At 32.7% G+C, this 16176-nt stretch overlaps 2 protein-coding genes across 3 annotated transcripts; both read left to right on the top strand.

The window, feature by feature from the left end:
* The first annotated feature begins 728 nt into the window (after positions 1-728).
* On the top strand, positions 729-3200 carry LOC114196201 (probable flavin-containing monooxygenase 1). Of its 2 annotated transcripts, XM_028086767.1 has the most exons (6): positions 749-1005; positions 1085-1212; positions 1606-1843; positions 1930-2105; positions 2232-2590; positions 2739-3200. In XM_028086767.1, the coding sequence occupies exons 2-6, from the start codon at positions 1114-1116 to the stop codon at positions 3088-3090; spliced, it is 1224 nt and encodes a 407-aa protein (XP_027942568.1). In that variant the 5' UTR covers positions 749-1005; positions 1085-1113; the 3' UTR covers positions 3091-3200. The 2 variants fall into 2 exon arrangements, with proteins under 2 accessions (XP_027942567.1, XP_027942568.1); XM_028086766.1 differs by having other exon boundaries at positions 729-1212.
* A 2977-nt stretch (positions 3201-6177) lies between these two features.
* Positions 6178-9875, top strand: LOC114162331 (uncharacterized methyltransferase At2g41040, chloroplastic). The gene is made up of 8 exons (XM_028046184.1): positions 6178-6455; positions 6691-6791; positions 6892-7032; positions 7263-7344; positions 7651-7844; positions 7965-8076; positions 9230-9334; positions 9545-9875. The coding sequence occupies exons 1-8, from the start codon at positions 6300-6302 to the stop codon at positions 9671-9673; spliced, it is 1020 nt and encodes a 339-aa protein (XP_027901985.1). The 5' UTR covers positions 6178-6299; the 3' UTR covers positions 9674-9875.
* The last annotated feature ends 6301 nt before the right edge of the window (positions 9876-16176 follow it).

Genomic DNA, 16176 nt, shown 5'->3' with positions numbered 1-16176 from the left:
AAGAATTTAAAGAAAAAGACCGAAATAAATTATTATTATTTTAAATAAATGATTTAAATATAATTTTGATTCTAATATAAATTTATTATTTTAAATTTTTTAATCAAATGTGAAATAATTTTTATGTATGAATTGACTCATATCATATTAATATTATATATATTTTTTACTATACATAAAGGGAATTCCCGTGTCCACATTTCATAATTTCAACTTTACCTTTTACAATTTAATTATTTATTAAATTTTAAAAAATTAACTGTTACTTTTACAAGTTTTTATAAAACTATTTACTTATCTCCTTCTTCTTTTTTCTCTTACTATTCATCGATAATTATTTTTTTCATATTTTCTCCATACATTTCACTTTAATTTTATAAATATACTTTTATTTTGTTCAGTAACTTAATAACATTACAATATCAATAACTATTAATATAATTCAAAAAATGCGTACACACAGGCGCGATAGCACATCTGTTTACGCTAATTAGAATTAATGATTATTATTGTGATCAACTTAGAAGAACTTTTTAAAATCATCACTAAATTCAACTACAATTCATGAAATTAAAAAATATGCTTAAAAACAATATGTAAATTCGTAAAATATCGATTAAATCAAAGTTATTTTCACTGAAATTATAATGCAATTTAATTTGTCTAAATAATTGTATAATTGAGTCAACGCTTGAGTTCATCTATATATTCACCCAGCAAGTGATTAATATAGTTGTAAAGCATTTCCCTGAATCTTTGAGCATTGCAAAAATGGAAAGAAGAGTTGCAATTATTGGGGCAGGAACCAGTGGCCTTGTGGCGTGCAAATACCTTCTAGAGTTTGGATTTCACCCAACTGTGTTCGAAGCTGACGATGGCGTCGGAGGGCTATGGAGGCACACTATGGACTCCACCAAGCTCCAGAGCAATAAGCAAGCATACCAGTTCATGGATTTTCCATGGCCTTCTTCGGTAAAAGAAGATAATCCAAATCACAACCAAATGGTAGATTATCTTAACTCCTATGCTCAACATTTTTCCCTCATTCCTCACATCAGATTCAACTCCAAAGTCATTCATATAGATTATGTTGGTGGAGAATCTGCTGAACAAATGAAGTCATGGGAACTGTGGGGTGGTAATGGCACACCCTTTGCCTCCAAGGGAACTTGGCATATTTCTGTGCAACATACCAAGAATTTATCCCTAGAGGTATCTCTCTATGTCTAACCAACTCTTACTTTCATTTCTCTATTTCTTCATCTCTCAATAAGTATCTCCTTCATATTCTGGTGTTCTCTTGCTACCTATGTATGCACAAACATCATTTTCTTGAATGATGAAAGAAGGAACATGTTTCTTTGATTTTTTTCGTTGAAAATGAGAAATTTGAACACCATATAAGAATGAAGATCCATAAACTCATCGTCTTTAAAGTTTTAGGTTAAAAATGATGTCAATTCCTTATATGTAAATTTGACTCATGTCTCATTGGTGTTATATCTCTTCGGTGATCATGTCTCTGACCCGATTCTATTTGTCATTTACAATGGTGTATTTTGTTTTATAGTAATGATGTACCAAATTGAACATTTGTATGAACAGGTACACAAGGCTGAGTTTGTTGTTCTTTGCATTGGAAAATACAGTGGTCTTCCAAACATTCCTGAATACCCACAGGGACAAGGACCAGAAGTTTTCAATGGCAAAGTTATGCACTCCATGGACTACTCCAATCTGGACAATGACACTGCTGCTGAATTGATCAAAGGAAAAAGAGTCACAATAATAGGCTCTCAAAAATCTGCTATGGATCTTGCAGCTGAATGTGCAAATGCAAATGGTGAGAACTTGTTTTGGTTACAAAATTTTCTCCCCAACCTGCACAAGAACTTATCTGAGTTCTGTCCTACAAAATCACTTTTGCAGGAGTCATGCATCCTTGCACAATTATCCAAAGAACTGCATACTGGTTTTTTCCAGATTTCAACAGTTGGGGACTCATTGTTGGATTCTTATTTTTCAACCGCTTTGCAGAGCTTCTTGTTCACAAGCCAGGAGAACCCTTCCTTCTTGGCCTTCTGGCCACTTTACTTTCACCATTGGTAACACTAACTGACATATTTCTGTGTCTACTTGAAAAATAAGAAAATTAAGTTTCAGACAAGTTATATTCCTGTTCTTAGTTTATGTTCCTACGAATCACATGTTCCATTATTATTAACTTTCAGAGATGGGGAATTGGTAAAGTATTAGAAAACATTCTTAAATGGAAGTTGCCATTGAAGAAGTATGGACTTGTACCTAGTCACAGCTTTCTTCATGACCTCTCCTCATGTCTGCTTGGAGTATTTCCTGATAATTTCTTTGACAAATTAAATGAAGGAAGCATTGTAATAAAGAATTCACAAAGCTTTAGCTTCTGCAGAGAAGGTTTAATGATTGCCGGAGAAGCCAAACCCTTAGAAACTGATATAGTCATTTTTGCCACTGGATTCAAAGGTGACGAGAAAATCAAAAACATATTCAAATCCCCAATTTTTCAAAATCACATCCTTGATCCAGCAACTTCCACAGTTCCTCTCTACAGGTCAGTCTAAAATCTGTCTGAAATATATAAATTTTTAATTTAGTTTAACATCGTTTAGAAATCAACATTCTAGATTTGGTTTTGACATGTTCGGTTGTTTTAGTAATATGAAAAAAATGTAACCGTGGGCTACGTTGTACTGTTTCAGACACATGATTCATCCTCGGATTCCTGAGTTGGCAATAATAGGATATGCAGATAGTGCATCTAATATTTTTGCGTCGGAAATGAAGAGTTTATGGGTGGCAAATTTCTTGGATGGAAACGTTGAAGTGCCAAGTATAAGAGAAATGGAGAAGGAGGTGAAACTGTGGGAAGATAACATGAAGCGATATGAAGGAACATATTTTTTGAAATCATGCTTTGCTCATTTTAGCATTTGGTATCACGATCAACTTTGCAAAGACATGAAGCATAATCCCAAAAGAAAGAATGGTTTTTTTGCAGAATTGTTTGAACCATATGGTCAAGCTGATTATGTTGGTCTTACTCGTAAGTAAGTGAGAATTTGAAAGGATTGTATGATTTCTTTTTTTGGATGTTGCATCTCTTCCATAATCACGATTTGTATGACCCTTTGATTCCTCAACTTGTACGTTAATTTCTTTAATTGAGTTTTATAATCCAAACATTTACTTTCAAATCCACCAAAGATTCAATTAATAATAAATAAATCCACCACCATGCAAACATTTTGTCTCTAAATCCCGAAAGTAATCAACTAAGAAAAAGTTCTACCTATCCAAATCTTACTTTTGTTTTTCAATCTTTACAAAAAAATAATATATTTTCTACCCTAATAATAACATTCATATAATATTTAGTTAAAGTGAAAGTGTCCGAGTTATTAGATTATTACTACATAAAATGTCAAGTGAAAATGTTTTCTAAATCTTCTAAAATAAGTTTTTCTATAAAGCTATAAATTTTAAAGGGTTTTTTAGGATTGTGAGAGAATTCAGGGTGTGTTCGAAAATCCTTTTGAAAAGTTAATCCTACTTTATTTAAAAAAATCGATTTTGATTGATGATGAAACTAAAAAAAATTAGTTTTTGTTTGATATGAATTTTACATCTTCAATTGATTTCTGAAGATTTCATTATGACGAGAAATTTAATTACTGAATTTTAAATTCTTTTTTATTAATGTTGCATTGAATTATTTTTCTTCACCTATATATTTACTTAATTTTTTTTATCATAACTATCTTTTGTTTATATATGTGTGACAATTTTTTATTTATGAATTTCGTGACATCCCATTTAAATAGAATAATTCTATTAAATAAAATATCACATAAGTATCATATAAATAGAAGCATGCGACAAAAGTTATTAGTATCAACCAATCGTCCATAATATAAGATAAGGCCTAAAACAAATGGCAATAACAGAACTTAAAAGTTATCAGTTTCCCAAAGAAACTCAATAAGGAGCCAACACCAACTCGTGACCATCTAAACCGCAACATTCCCATTATCCTGATAACCACTAGGGATTTTCACATATGCTCACACCAATAGTTTTAGTGATCATTGCAAAAAGGGACAGCCAAACAGAGAAATAGACACAAAAAAGAAAGGGTAAGTTAGAGTAAAACATTTTTAATCATGTCATAGTGCAATGAAGGTTAAATCAGATTATAGAGATACAAGGCAGTAGGCACCCAATTCATGTGAAAGCAAACAATTGCAAAACTCTCTGACTCGACTCAATATCCGAATTATACTCTTGATACAGGATTCTAAAGGAAGTATGCTCCTGTGTTGGTTTCTAAACTCTGCAGAGTCTAGACGTAAGGGGTTATCACCAAACCACACACAAGGTTAATCCTCTAATGTCTTAAGCCCAATACGTCCCAAAACTAGTACCTCCTGCCACTCTTACCACATAATTCATTCTACTCTATGTGAGTGTGAACGAATATTAGAGTTCAAGATACCTTCTTTTATCTAGACATCTTCTATATCAAGGTATACACTAACCACAACAACACCAAGAGTTTCCCATGAAACTCTTTTAACATCAACGATTCCACATGTCGTCTCAAGCATCCAATTCTCATGCCAATGTCCAAACTACCAACCAATTCGTATTGCATTTCATACTCAGCACGTCAATATCACACGAAGCATACATCATCACAATTTCATGCTTTTAAGAGTAATTAAATCAACCCACAAGCGAAAACAAAGAGTTCAAACCAATTTGCCTCATTCTTGCTCAAGCTAAGAGGTCTCGCCCAGGCGACAAGGTTCCCTCGCTTAAGCTAGACCCTCTTTTCTTGAGCGAAAACTTGAACAGAGGGTGCAATGCAACATTTCGAGTTCTCGCTTAAGCGAGACTGTTCTCGCTTAGACGACGTCTCGTGCAGAGGCAAAGGAGAGCTCTTTACTACTCTCGCTTAGGCTAGAGAACTCTCGCTTGGGCAAGAATAGCAGGTTCTCTCCTACTCCTCCTGCATGCTCAACAAAAACTGATCCAAAAACACAAACAATATACTTTCAGACCATCACAAACACGAAACCAAACTAAAACAAGCAGAATATTGTAAAAACATGCAAACCCTAGCTTCCATTACTTGGACAAAGGCTAACAACTAGAACAAACGCACGAGGAAGAGCACCACTGCATGTTTCGACTTACGGAGATGGACAACAGAACAAAACAACCAAAACAAAAAAGAAAGAAAAGGGCATGAATTTTTTAGTTCTACTTACGTGGAGTTAGAGTTTGATTGACTCAAGGGAAGAGTTGGTTGTACCCTAGCAGAGCTTTTGCCTTAGATATGTGAGGGAGGTGAGGAGCTGATTTCTGGAAACAGAAAATTACACTGAGGGTTAATGGCCGAAGGGGGTTTCTGGAAGTCCCTAATGAGTTGATTCTGGATCTCTTAGCAAGGTCAGGCCCAAGGTCCAAGCCCTTGTTAATAATAAAAAAAAGGGTCTTACAAATTTGTTGTAGTTCTCTATATTTTCTTAATTTTTAATAAAATTTTCATGATATAATAATAATATTTAACATAAACTTATTAAAAAATATTACATATTTATGTCACGTCTTACCTTAACATTAGTTATTTTAAGAACAAAATAAAATATTAGCCAAAAAATTTATATTGAAACAAAACAAAATTTAAAGATTACATTAAATAATTTCAAATAAAATTAAGACCAAAAAGACTATTAAATTATTTGTAAAATTACAACAAAATGATCATTTTCTATCAAAATACTAGTAAAATGATTCGTTAACAAATATTAACCATGTTAATTCATGTATAATTCAATCATGTTAATGTCATAATAACAATTTATAAAACTGATTACTAAGAAGACCTTGTTGTTGTATTTTTAAAAGTGGAATGAATTGACCTTTTATTAATAGAAAGATAAAATTAAGCAAAAATAAATAATTAAGTCTATTCTGTATTATTCATTCAAAGCTTAGAAAACTTAGTCTTAGTGAACAATCAATTGACCGATAATCATTTAAAACTTAAACTAGATCACAATGTTCACGTAAAAAATTGTGTTGAGAAAATGTAATTTTCTCCCAATTGTATTTATTTATTTATTTTTTTTCTGGTTTTGAATTTCAACATTTTTCTGGCTACCAAGTGAACAAGTTGCTAGAGGAAGCAGAAGGAAAAAAGAAGCAAAAGCTTGTGATTACCATCCACTTTCTTCATTCATTCTGCTGCAGTAGCCATGTCCGTTGCTACTTCTCCTCTTCTTCGTCCTCTGCATCAATTACAATTCCCCAAATGCCCTCGCCTTTCTTCCAAATCCCACTTTCGCCCTCGTCGCTTTCACTTCCTAACCAAGAGAACCATTTCTGCAATCTCCGCAGTTGCAGCGGAACCGGTATACTACTCGCTTTCCCTCTGCCTTTCAATCATGTTCATTTCACTAAGCTTATTGGTTGTGATTGATGTTTTTCTTAGGAACCAATTTAATAAATTTGTGGTATCATCATGGTTTGGCATTTCAATTTTTTTTTTTCTCTGAAATATTTGGAGTTATTTTGTTCTGCTGGAACCATTGTGTCACATGATTGTCTAATTCCCGTTGGAAGAATTGTAATTGATTTTTCCTTCAGGAGTTACGTACACAGCAGGATCAATCAGTTGAAACAGACGTGCTTGCTTGCCCAATATGTTATGAACCATTGATAAGAAAAGGCTCCCCCGGTCTGAATTTGTAAGTTGGTTTATGCACGACGGCATGTGTATTTGGTTCTATACTTGTCTAAGTAAATTCAAGTGTCGTAGTGATTAACATAATGGTTTTTGAGCTTCAGATCAGCAATATACAGATCTGGTTTCATGTGCAAGAGATGTAAGAAGTCATATTCTAGCAAAGACAGGTATCTGGATTTGACTGTAACTGCTGGATTGAAAGATTACACTGAAATCCAACCAGCTCGGACTGAGCTTTTCAGGTATGATTACACTGTAACAATTATTATCATATGTTACATTCCTGTTTATCAACAATATCTTGTTATGTGTCTAATTTTCCACGTATTTTTTCTAGAGGATACATTTTTTTTTTCTTTTTTTCATTTTTGTGAGTTATTTTATCATGTGGCATTAGTTTTAGTCTAATTCTGCATGCTACGATTGTGTGGGAGACTTCTTATGATTTCCTTTGCGTTTAAACTGTTGTTAGGAGTCCCCTTGTTTCCTTCTTATATGAAAGAGGTTGGCGTCAGAATTTCAGGCAAAGTGGCTTTCCTGGTCCTGATGAAGAGGTATGCATTCAATGCCTGTCCTGCAGTATAAATTTTTCAATGCTTAAACAATGAAATTCATCTTTCATGGTACTTGTTCAAAAAGAATTTTGGCAGACTAGTCAACTTTGTTTAAAAACACACACAGACACACATAGACACATGCACACACACACATGTATATATATATATATATATATATATATATATATATATATATATATCACAACAGGGTGGAAGCTGAGGTTCTTTATCATTTTGATCATTTGGCTTACCTCATAGTAATGCGATGCACATTAAGACTATTACATATTCATTATGATGCAGTTCAAAATGGCTCAGGAGTACTTCGAATCTGCTAAAGGTGGACTTCTTGTTGATGTTAGCTGTGGCAGTGGTTTATTTTCTAGGAAATTTGCAAAATCAGGAACCTATTCTGGAGTCGTTGCACTAGATTTCTCTGAAAATATGCTTCGCCAATGTTATGATTTCATTAAGAAAGATGACACACTTTCAACCACGTATTCTTTTTCTCTTCCTGTATTTTATTTTGAATTTAATGCAGCTAAAGAATAAAATGTTCATTGTTTTTCAATTTTAGACTCAGATGTACTCAATAGTGTTTCATTCGTTGTTTGCAGTAATATTGCTCTTGTAAGGGCAGATGTTTCTAGGCTTCCCTTCGCATCAGGTTCAGTTGATGCTGTTCATGCTGGTGCAGCTTTGCATTGCTGGCCATCTCCCTCCAATGCTGTAAGTGCTGTGTCTTTATGTGATGAACAGAAGAAAATTTGGGTTGGGATAACCTTTTCATCAGACAATATCACTCTGTGTGTGTGCGCATGTCAATTTAAAGCACGGACTAGTTTCTCTACATAAGAAGGCCGTGCCTTCCCTTCACTCTTAAAATGCATGTCTTCCCTGTGTGCCTAAGTTCCATGTATAGTTTATTTTGGTTATTGTAAGTACTTATTACTTCTTGCATTCTGTTTTGCTGCATTTCTACTTCATAACAGTTTAACCTTTTGCATAGTTACCATGTGACTTAAAACTGATAGATTTTGCTGGGATTCTTACAATACAAATAATTTTTTTAATTTGTTCTTCTGAGAAAAAGTTTGCTAAAAAGAATAGTTATTGCTTCAATGTCATAACATAACTAGAGTATTGCATCATAAAGCTGTACTTTTTCCTCCAGAGATATTCGAAGAGATTATAAAGAGGAACCTGACAGATATCAGAGAAAACTGACATTGATTTCCACTTTATAAAATTGTCCTGAATGAATGTTTGAATCTAATGTTTTGTATTGAGGCACAGATGGTTGTTATTCTCTCCCTGATTTTATTGGTCAACAACATATGTACCTGTAATGTGTATAAGATGTATAAATACATACATGATACGTGCAAAGATACATATTGTATTTTGAGAGTAGTGCAGTTTATTATAAAGAACACCTGAAGTTTAAGTGCACACTGGTTGAAAAGTATTTTGGAGAACAGTAGCTTATTTTTCTCAGGCTTTCTTAGCTAGCAAAAATAAATTACCATTTTCAAAATAAACTGAACCAAACAGACTGACAAATCTTCTATTACTTGTACACTATCTCTGGATGTTAATAGAAGAAACATGGAAAATTAGTTCCTGCAGCATCCTCAAAATGCTAATGCTGCAGTTGTCTGCACTACTTAAAATAACTTACACGTTCCATATCCTCATTTTGTTCACATTTACCCTATATTTTACGCTAAAAAATCATGAATAACTCATTTCTTTATTGGATTTCACATTTTTGTGTAGTGTTGACTTTTATCCTAACCATATATTTGCGTGTTCTTTCACATATTTGTTTAACACTACTTAAACTTTTTATGATGACACGCCCACTGTAAACTTTCAATAGGTTGCTGAAATCACCAGGATACTAAGAAGTGGTGGAGTTTTTGTTGGAAGCACTTTTCTACGTTACAGTTCTTCAACTCCCTGGTTTATACGCCCTTTCAGAGAGGTAAACTCAGGCGTGATTATCTTCAATTTTCTGTCATTATAATCTTAAGTGTCAATATTTTGCAAGCTGAATGTTCATTGTGCCTGTCTTTTAGTGTGGCGTGGAGTTCTTGATTATCTCTTAAATCCATGAATGAAATATCTGTTCCACAATTTAATGAGTTTACCTTGAATCCCAACCAAGTTGATTTAAAGGTCTTTTGGTTTGCAGAGGACTCCACAAGGCTATGGCTATTTAACAGAGGAAGAGATCAGAGACCTTTGCACCTCATGTGGTCTTACGAATTACTCAAGAAAGATTCAGCAGGCTTTTATTATGTTTACGGCTCAAAAGCCATAAAAATAAGTTTGAATGTTTTATAATAACATTTATTAACTCCTTCTGTATTAATTATATTATCTGTTTCATCTATAAAGAAAATTGTAAATAAAACAGAAATGAAAAGGTAAAAATCTGGGTCTGATGTAAAGGCTCAGGTTGTTAAATACGTCATGTATGGATCCCTTACTGTATAACTTTCAATTTTGACATCTTTTACAAAGAATTGAGTAAGCGCCAAAAGAGAAATTTGATTAGCACATATCATGTTATAGATTCCCTTTGATATACAGCTTTTAAATAACTTATATATTCCAGGTTTATTGTAAATTTAATCAACTTTTTTACCCGTATAAAATTAAGTAACTGTTTCTATAAGTTTTGAATTAATTATTTTATGTGATAATTTAAATAGTTTTCAAGGGTATGCAGGACAAAAACATTGTATTACTGTGAATTCAATGAATTAAAGAATCATAGAACAATGAATCAAAGAAAACGAAGAGACAAGAAGAACCGACCAAGACCTAATTGTCACCACTGCTGGAGTGAAAGATTACACCGAAATTCAACCAGCTTGGACTGAGCTCTTCAGGTATGATTGGTGATATGACTCCTTTATTGTCATTGACTACAACTGTTATCATATGTTGCAGATACCTACCTATTTATCAACAATATCTTGTTATGTGTCTAATTTTCCATATAATATTTTTAGAGGATACATGTTTTTTTTTTTTTTTCCCCTTTTTGTGAGTTATTTTTACATGTGGCGCTAGTGTTGCCTAATTCTGCATGCCACGATTGTTTGGGAAAGTTCTTATGATTTCATGCGTTTAAACTGATATTAGGAGTCCCCTTGTTTCCTTATTATATGAAAGAGATTGGCGTCAGAATTTCAGGTAAAGTGGCTTTCCTGATCCTGATCCTGATGAAGAGGTATGCATTCAATTCCTGTTCTGCAGTTAAAATGTTTCAATACTTGAAAAATGAAATTCATGTTTCATGGTAGTTCAGAAAGAATTTATATATATATATATATATATATATATATATATATATATATATATATATATATATATATATATATCGCAACAGGGTGGAAGCTGAGATTCTATATTGTTTTGTTCATCTGGATTACCTCATAGTAATGCAATGCGTATTAAGACTATTACATATTCTTTATGATGCAGTTCAAAATGGCTCAAGAGTACTTCGAATATTATTAAAATTACTGTTTGGAAAGTGAGGAATAATGTTATCTGAACAACCAATCAAGCAGTTCTGCTTTTTTTTTTTTTCTATTGCTTCAAGTAGTTCTGCTAAAACTTCAACCAATCTAAGTGGTTTTTTCGAAACAGAAAATTTTCCTGACAATTTGGTTCTTGAAGCGACTATAATCCAGTATTTGGTTCTTGAAAAAGTACCTGCACGTGATACGGCATTTAAAATAAGGGCAATAAGATAAAATAGTACAGTGGCCATATAATTAAAATAGCAGAAGAAGGTGAAGCTGATGTAGAATAGCACCGGCCACTGCAGAATGATCCCCTCGTGCGGCTCATATGGATCTTTTATAGGTAACAGTTATATCAATTACACACACTTCAGAATATGCACATGTTCACTTTCACTAATCAATCTACAGGTCCATTTACATTCAAATTCTAAAATTTTTTAATACTTGTGGAAAAAGATATTTTTTTCTGCATTAATAAACTAATTTAATTATAACGCAGTTATTATTTCAGTAACGACTTAATCCTCTACTTTCACCTTTTCGCGTGTTTTGCCTAGAGATGACAATGAGATGGGGATGGATTTCGGTTTTACTATCTCATATTCATTCCATAAAAAGAAACTCATTCTCGTATCTAAATCTAACGGTTATTAAACTTTTGTCTCATCCCCACCGGATAATGGGTATATCTTGTATCCATCTCCTTACTGTTTCAATATTAATTAATTAATTTTTGTAAAATAATAAAAAATTATTATAAAGAAAATATAATATTGTCAAATATTTAATATTAAGAGAAGAGTTGTTTATTTGATATCAAATATTCAGAAAGAAATTATAATTATATATATATATATATATATTTTAAATTAAAATACCAAATAAATTTCATGAAAACCCAAACATTTATAAAATTTGCAAACATTAATAAAACCTAACTGACAAAAATTTAAAAGTATTTAAAAATATATATATAAAAGGTAAACAAATATTCAAATTAAAATATATTTTGAATGTTTTTTTGCTTCAATTTTTTAAATTCTGATAAATATCTTTTTAATACATTAATAAAAGTTATAATACAACACTAAATCAAAATCAAACAAAGATTAAACTAATAATAATAAAATTTTAACATATATCTTGTATTTTTTGAACTTTATACATGTTGGATATGTTGGATATGCAAATGAATTTTATGATAAAAAAATAAAAGAAAGAATGTAGTAATATATATATATATATATATATATATATATATATAGTTACTTAATTGACTATGAATATTTTAATAAGTTAAACGGGATGTCTCAAATTCATACCCATTCAATGTCAGGATTCTCCATCAAAACGAGGACGAATTTGGATAATATCGATAAAGACAAATTTATTTGTTATCCTTATACTACTCCACCTTTTAATTTTAATTTTAATTTGAATAATTTTTTACTGTAAAAGAAAAAAGACATTATTCTTTTAATTATAAACATATAGCATGAAGAAAGTTTGGCCATTTTGATTCATTTTCTACATGTTTTTGAATACTTGAGGTGACATTTTTTTCTTATATTAAAATTATATAATTTTAAAATAATATAAATTTTTTATATTATTTTATATGATTTAAAAATATGTAATTAATTATTTAAAAAAATTATCTAATTATTTTGAAGTAGAAAAAATAATATTCATTTACCTATTTTATCAAATAAATGAATTATTTTTTATTGATTAAAAGGAAAATTTGTCTAATTAAAATATAACATTAAGAAAATCATTGAATGGACATTTCTTTTATATAATAATGTAGATTAATTGTTAAATTATTATGCGTTTATATAAGGTTCTACACATTTTAATAACTAATGTAACATTTGAATAATGATTTGAGATCAAGACTAGAAGGTGATATTTTTTAAAACATTTAAATCCACTTTCGGTTATAACAGAAAGGTTGTATTTCGATGTCGGTCTCCAGACGTTTTCTTTTACTTTCATCGTTCAAAACCTTTTAAAATTACTATTTTTCATCTTATTAAATAGATATCAATTTTTTTTTAATGAGAGATAATCTAAGTACTCCTAAAGATATATTAAACCGTCAAGTTTTAAGATGAAGTAATTTAAAAGTTTAAGATATCATAATTAATACGTGTATCTAATATACATGTTTTTTTTTATCTCAAATAATTCTGAATTAAAAATCTTAAGTGTCGCTTACCTTACAGTTTGACCGTCAAAGTTTTATCTTAAAAAATTATTCCATTAAAATTATGTATTTTAATTGTCTTTGATTCTAGTTGAAAATTTAAGTAGAAGTTTATATCATGGGTAAAAATGAGAAATTTAAGAATTTTATAGAGAGAAAAACTTATAATTTCATTGTTTTGAGTTAGAAAAAATATTATTTTTTTATAAAAGTTTGGTTCAAATTTCATTAATATTATATTATGTGTCTTTAATAAACTAATTGAAAGACCCATCAATTCTGATTTTTAAATGTGTGATTATTGAAGATACCCTATGAATCTAAAAGAAGATAAATCTAAGTTAATGGTCGTTCCGAGTTTCAAAAACAATTCATTAGCTAAGTTAATCGGTCAAATCCAGTTTCAAAAATTTCGTCGTATTCGTATATTGCTTATTAAAACGTAGATAAGAACCTACAAGTAGATAGATAGCTGAATTTGGCGAAGAAATTAAATGAGGCATAACATTTTGTAAAATTTTGTGGTCACGGGGAAGGGATTTTTCAAAAGCTATACCTAAGTAGTGTTGTGTTTAAAAGACCAAGAAAAGGTGTTGGTAAGAGAGAGTAGAGACAGAAAGAGTAATTAAGGTCCTCAAAATTTGCACTAAATTAGGCCCTTAAACAATGAATTTGGCATTATGTAGTGCTAAATGTGTTGTCTCTGTCTGTGAAGTGTTTGTTAGAAATCCACATAATGCATATATTAAAAAAGTACACACTGCTCAGTGATGATTACTGATTGATTCCCCCAAAACAGGGCATTTGGTCTTACGTAGGTGTCTTGTTTCAGATTTTTGCTGCTGAGTTTAGGTCATCTTGCACTTACTCTTCTGCCTCCACATGCACACCATACACCACCAAACACAGTTTTTGCACCATTATACTAATGTGGCCAAATAATTTGGTTTCGAACAGCTTGATGGGGTTCAGTGAGAGAGAATGGAAGATTGAAAAGCTTGGACAAATCTACCTTCATTTGCCTTTTTCTTTTGTCTTCTTTGTTACCCTAAAAACCTGCAAAATTTCAGACTTTTGAAATAATATCTATATATTTTCTAATAGTTCAAGTGTTACCCATAAAAAAAATGTTTTATTCCTTAATTTTTTCTAAAAAATAAATTTTAATTGACGTGAATAAATTAATTATGGTTGACAGAGACGGTAACGTCCCATTTAATTAAAAAGCGTAATTAAAAGAAACGTTACATAGGAATAATACAACAGCGTAGTCCTAAGGTTCTTAACACCACCCCTACAAAACTAGGCACACCACGATGCCAACGAAAAACAGGATAACAAGTTTACAAAATGTATATAAATCTGAGGACAAACAAGTACATGGCCCATAGCCCTAAAGAAAAGCCCACAAAGAAACTAAAGTCCAGTCCACGCAGACTATGCGGCGGAACCATCACCTTCCTATTGTTCACGGGTGTTCCTCGCATCTGCTCACACCAACAAGTTGATGATCATCGCAAAAGAGAGTACCACACAACAGAACACATAACAATAAAAGTAGGGTAAGCTAGAGCATAAAAGTTTTCATCCATACGATCAAATATATATTCACCATACCATATACACATATCAACCAAGCATGTTATGACTTCTCAGGCAATACACTAAGACACGACTCGACTCATACGGATACATATAACCTGGTCGGATTCAGCAGATGCTTGCACTTGTGGTGGATACCTCTGCTCACCCCCAAGCTATGTGTTACAAGTGTTACAATGAATCAATTTCCCTCACCACATGGTTAGCCCTTAATGAATTTCAGACCTCCTGCTACTCTCACCACAAGAGTCAGTCCGCTCTAGGTGAGACTAACTGATTCCTTAGAGTGTCAGGATGCAACCTTACTTTGAATCCTTACCTAGTTATACAGATGGGGCACCACCATGGACACCCACTAACAAGGGCCATGGAATTACGTCTCGACCACTGAAACGCGACCCTGAAAGTCTCACCTAGAGACTCAAAGGAATTACGCACTGACACAGACTAAACATGCTCAACCAATCCAGACAGATCCATCATACAAATTTATACATACATATCACATACTAGTTCCTCATAAACCATCTCTTTCATTTTTCCAGTGAATCCACACTAGCTCATCATTCTCATCCAACATAGTGGAATCTCATCTCATGCCAATGTCGTGTCAATTTAATACCAACCACCTCATTCATTTCACATGCGAAGGTTCACGCCCAAAGCCATCATTTACCATTCATGAATCACATCACTCATGCATATTCATTCGTCTCATGCATTTAACACAATAATCAACATACAAGCAAGCATAAACCATTTCAGGATTTCAGAAACAACCACACAATCACACTGCCTCGCCCAGCCCCTCGCTCAGGCTGAAGGGTCTCACTCAGGCGAGAGGCTCTGGCTCAGGCGAGCCCCCTTCGCTTGGGCGAGACGTTTGCTCACTCAAAAATTGAGCTGGTCGCCTGAGCGACCTCTCGCGTACAAAAGGTCTGGGCGAGTCCTTGTCCATCTCGCCTAGGCGAGACTGGCTCGCTTGGACGAGATTATCAGGTCTCGCCACTGTTTTCCTGCAACAGCCACCCACACCAGTCCAAAACAACACCCTCATATAACATATCATCACATCAACCACATAACTTCGAATATAACAGCCAAACAACATGGAAAAAAATGGAATATAGGAGTAAGTCATAGCTTCCCTACCTGAAAATGGGTTTGTATGGGACTTCGACGTTGAACCAAAGAGCACATCAGCTCTAGAACCAGACTCGCAAAGTGAGCAGAACCAAGGTCAAGCCAAACGTGAATCTGAGGGAACTTTGGAACCCTAGCAGAGAACGGCAGCAACAGCTCTGGGAGGTGTGGTTTCTGTTTTTATGAAAAGTGAGCATAGGTTAGGGTTTGGGGCGGATTAGGTCTGTTTTCCCTTTTGGACCAGCCCTAAGACCCAATAGTTAAGGACAACTCTAAAAAAAAGAGCCAGAATGAAAAGTGGGCCTTACAGAGACTTCTACTTGGACTTAA

The sequence above is a fragment of the Vigna unguiculata genome, chromosome 9 (genome assembly GCF_004118075.2).
Source record: "Vigna unguiculata cultivar IT97K-499-35 chromosome 9, ASM411807v1, whole genome shotgun sequence".
Classification (NCBI taxonomy): Eukaryota; Viridiplantae; Streptophyta; class Magnoliopsida; order Fabales; family Fabaceae; genus Vigna; species Vigna unguiculata.
This window is presented reverse-complemented; position numbering and strand designations above follow the sequence as displayed.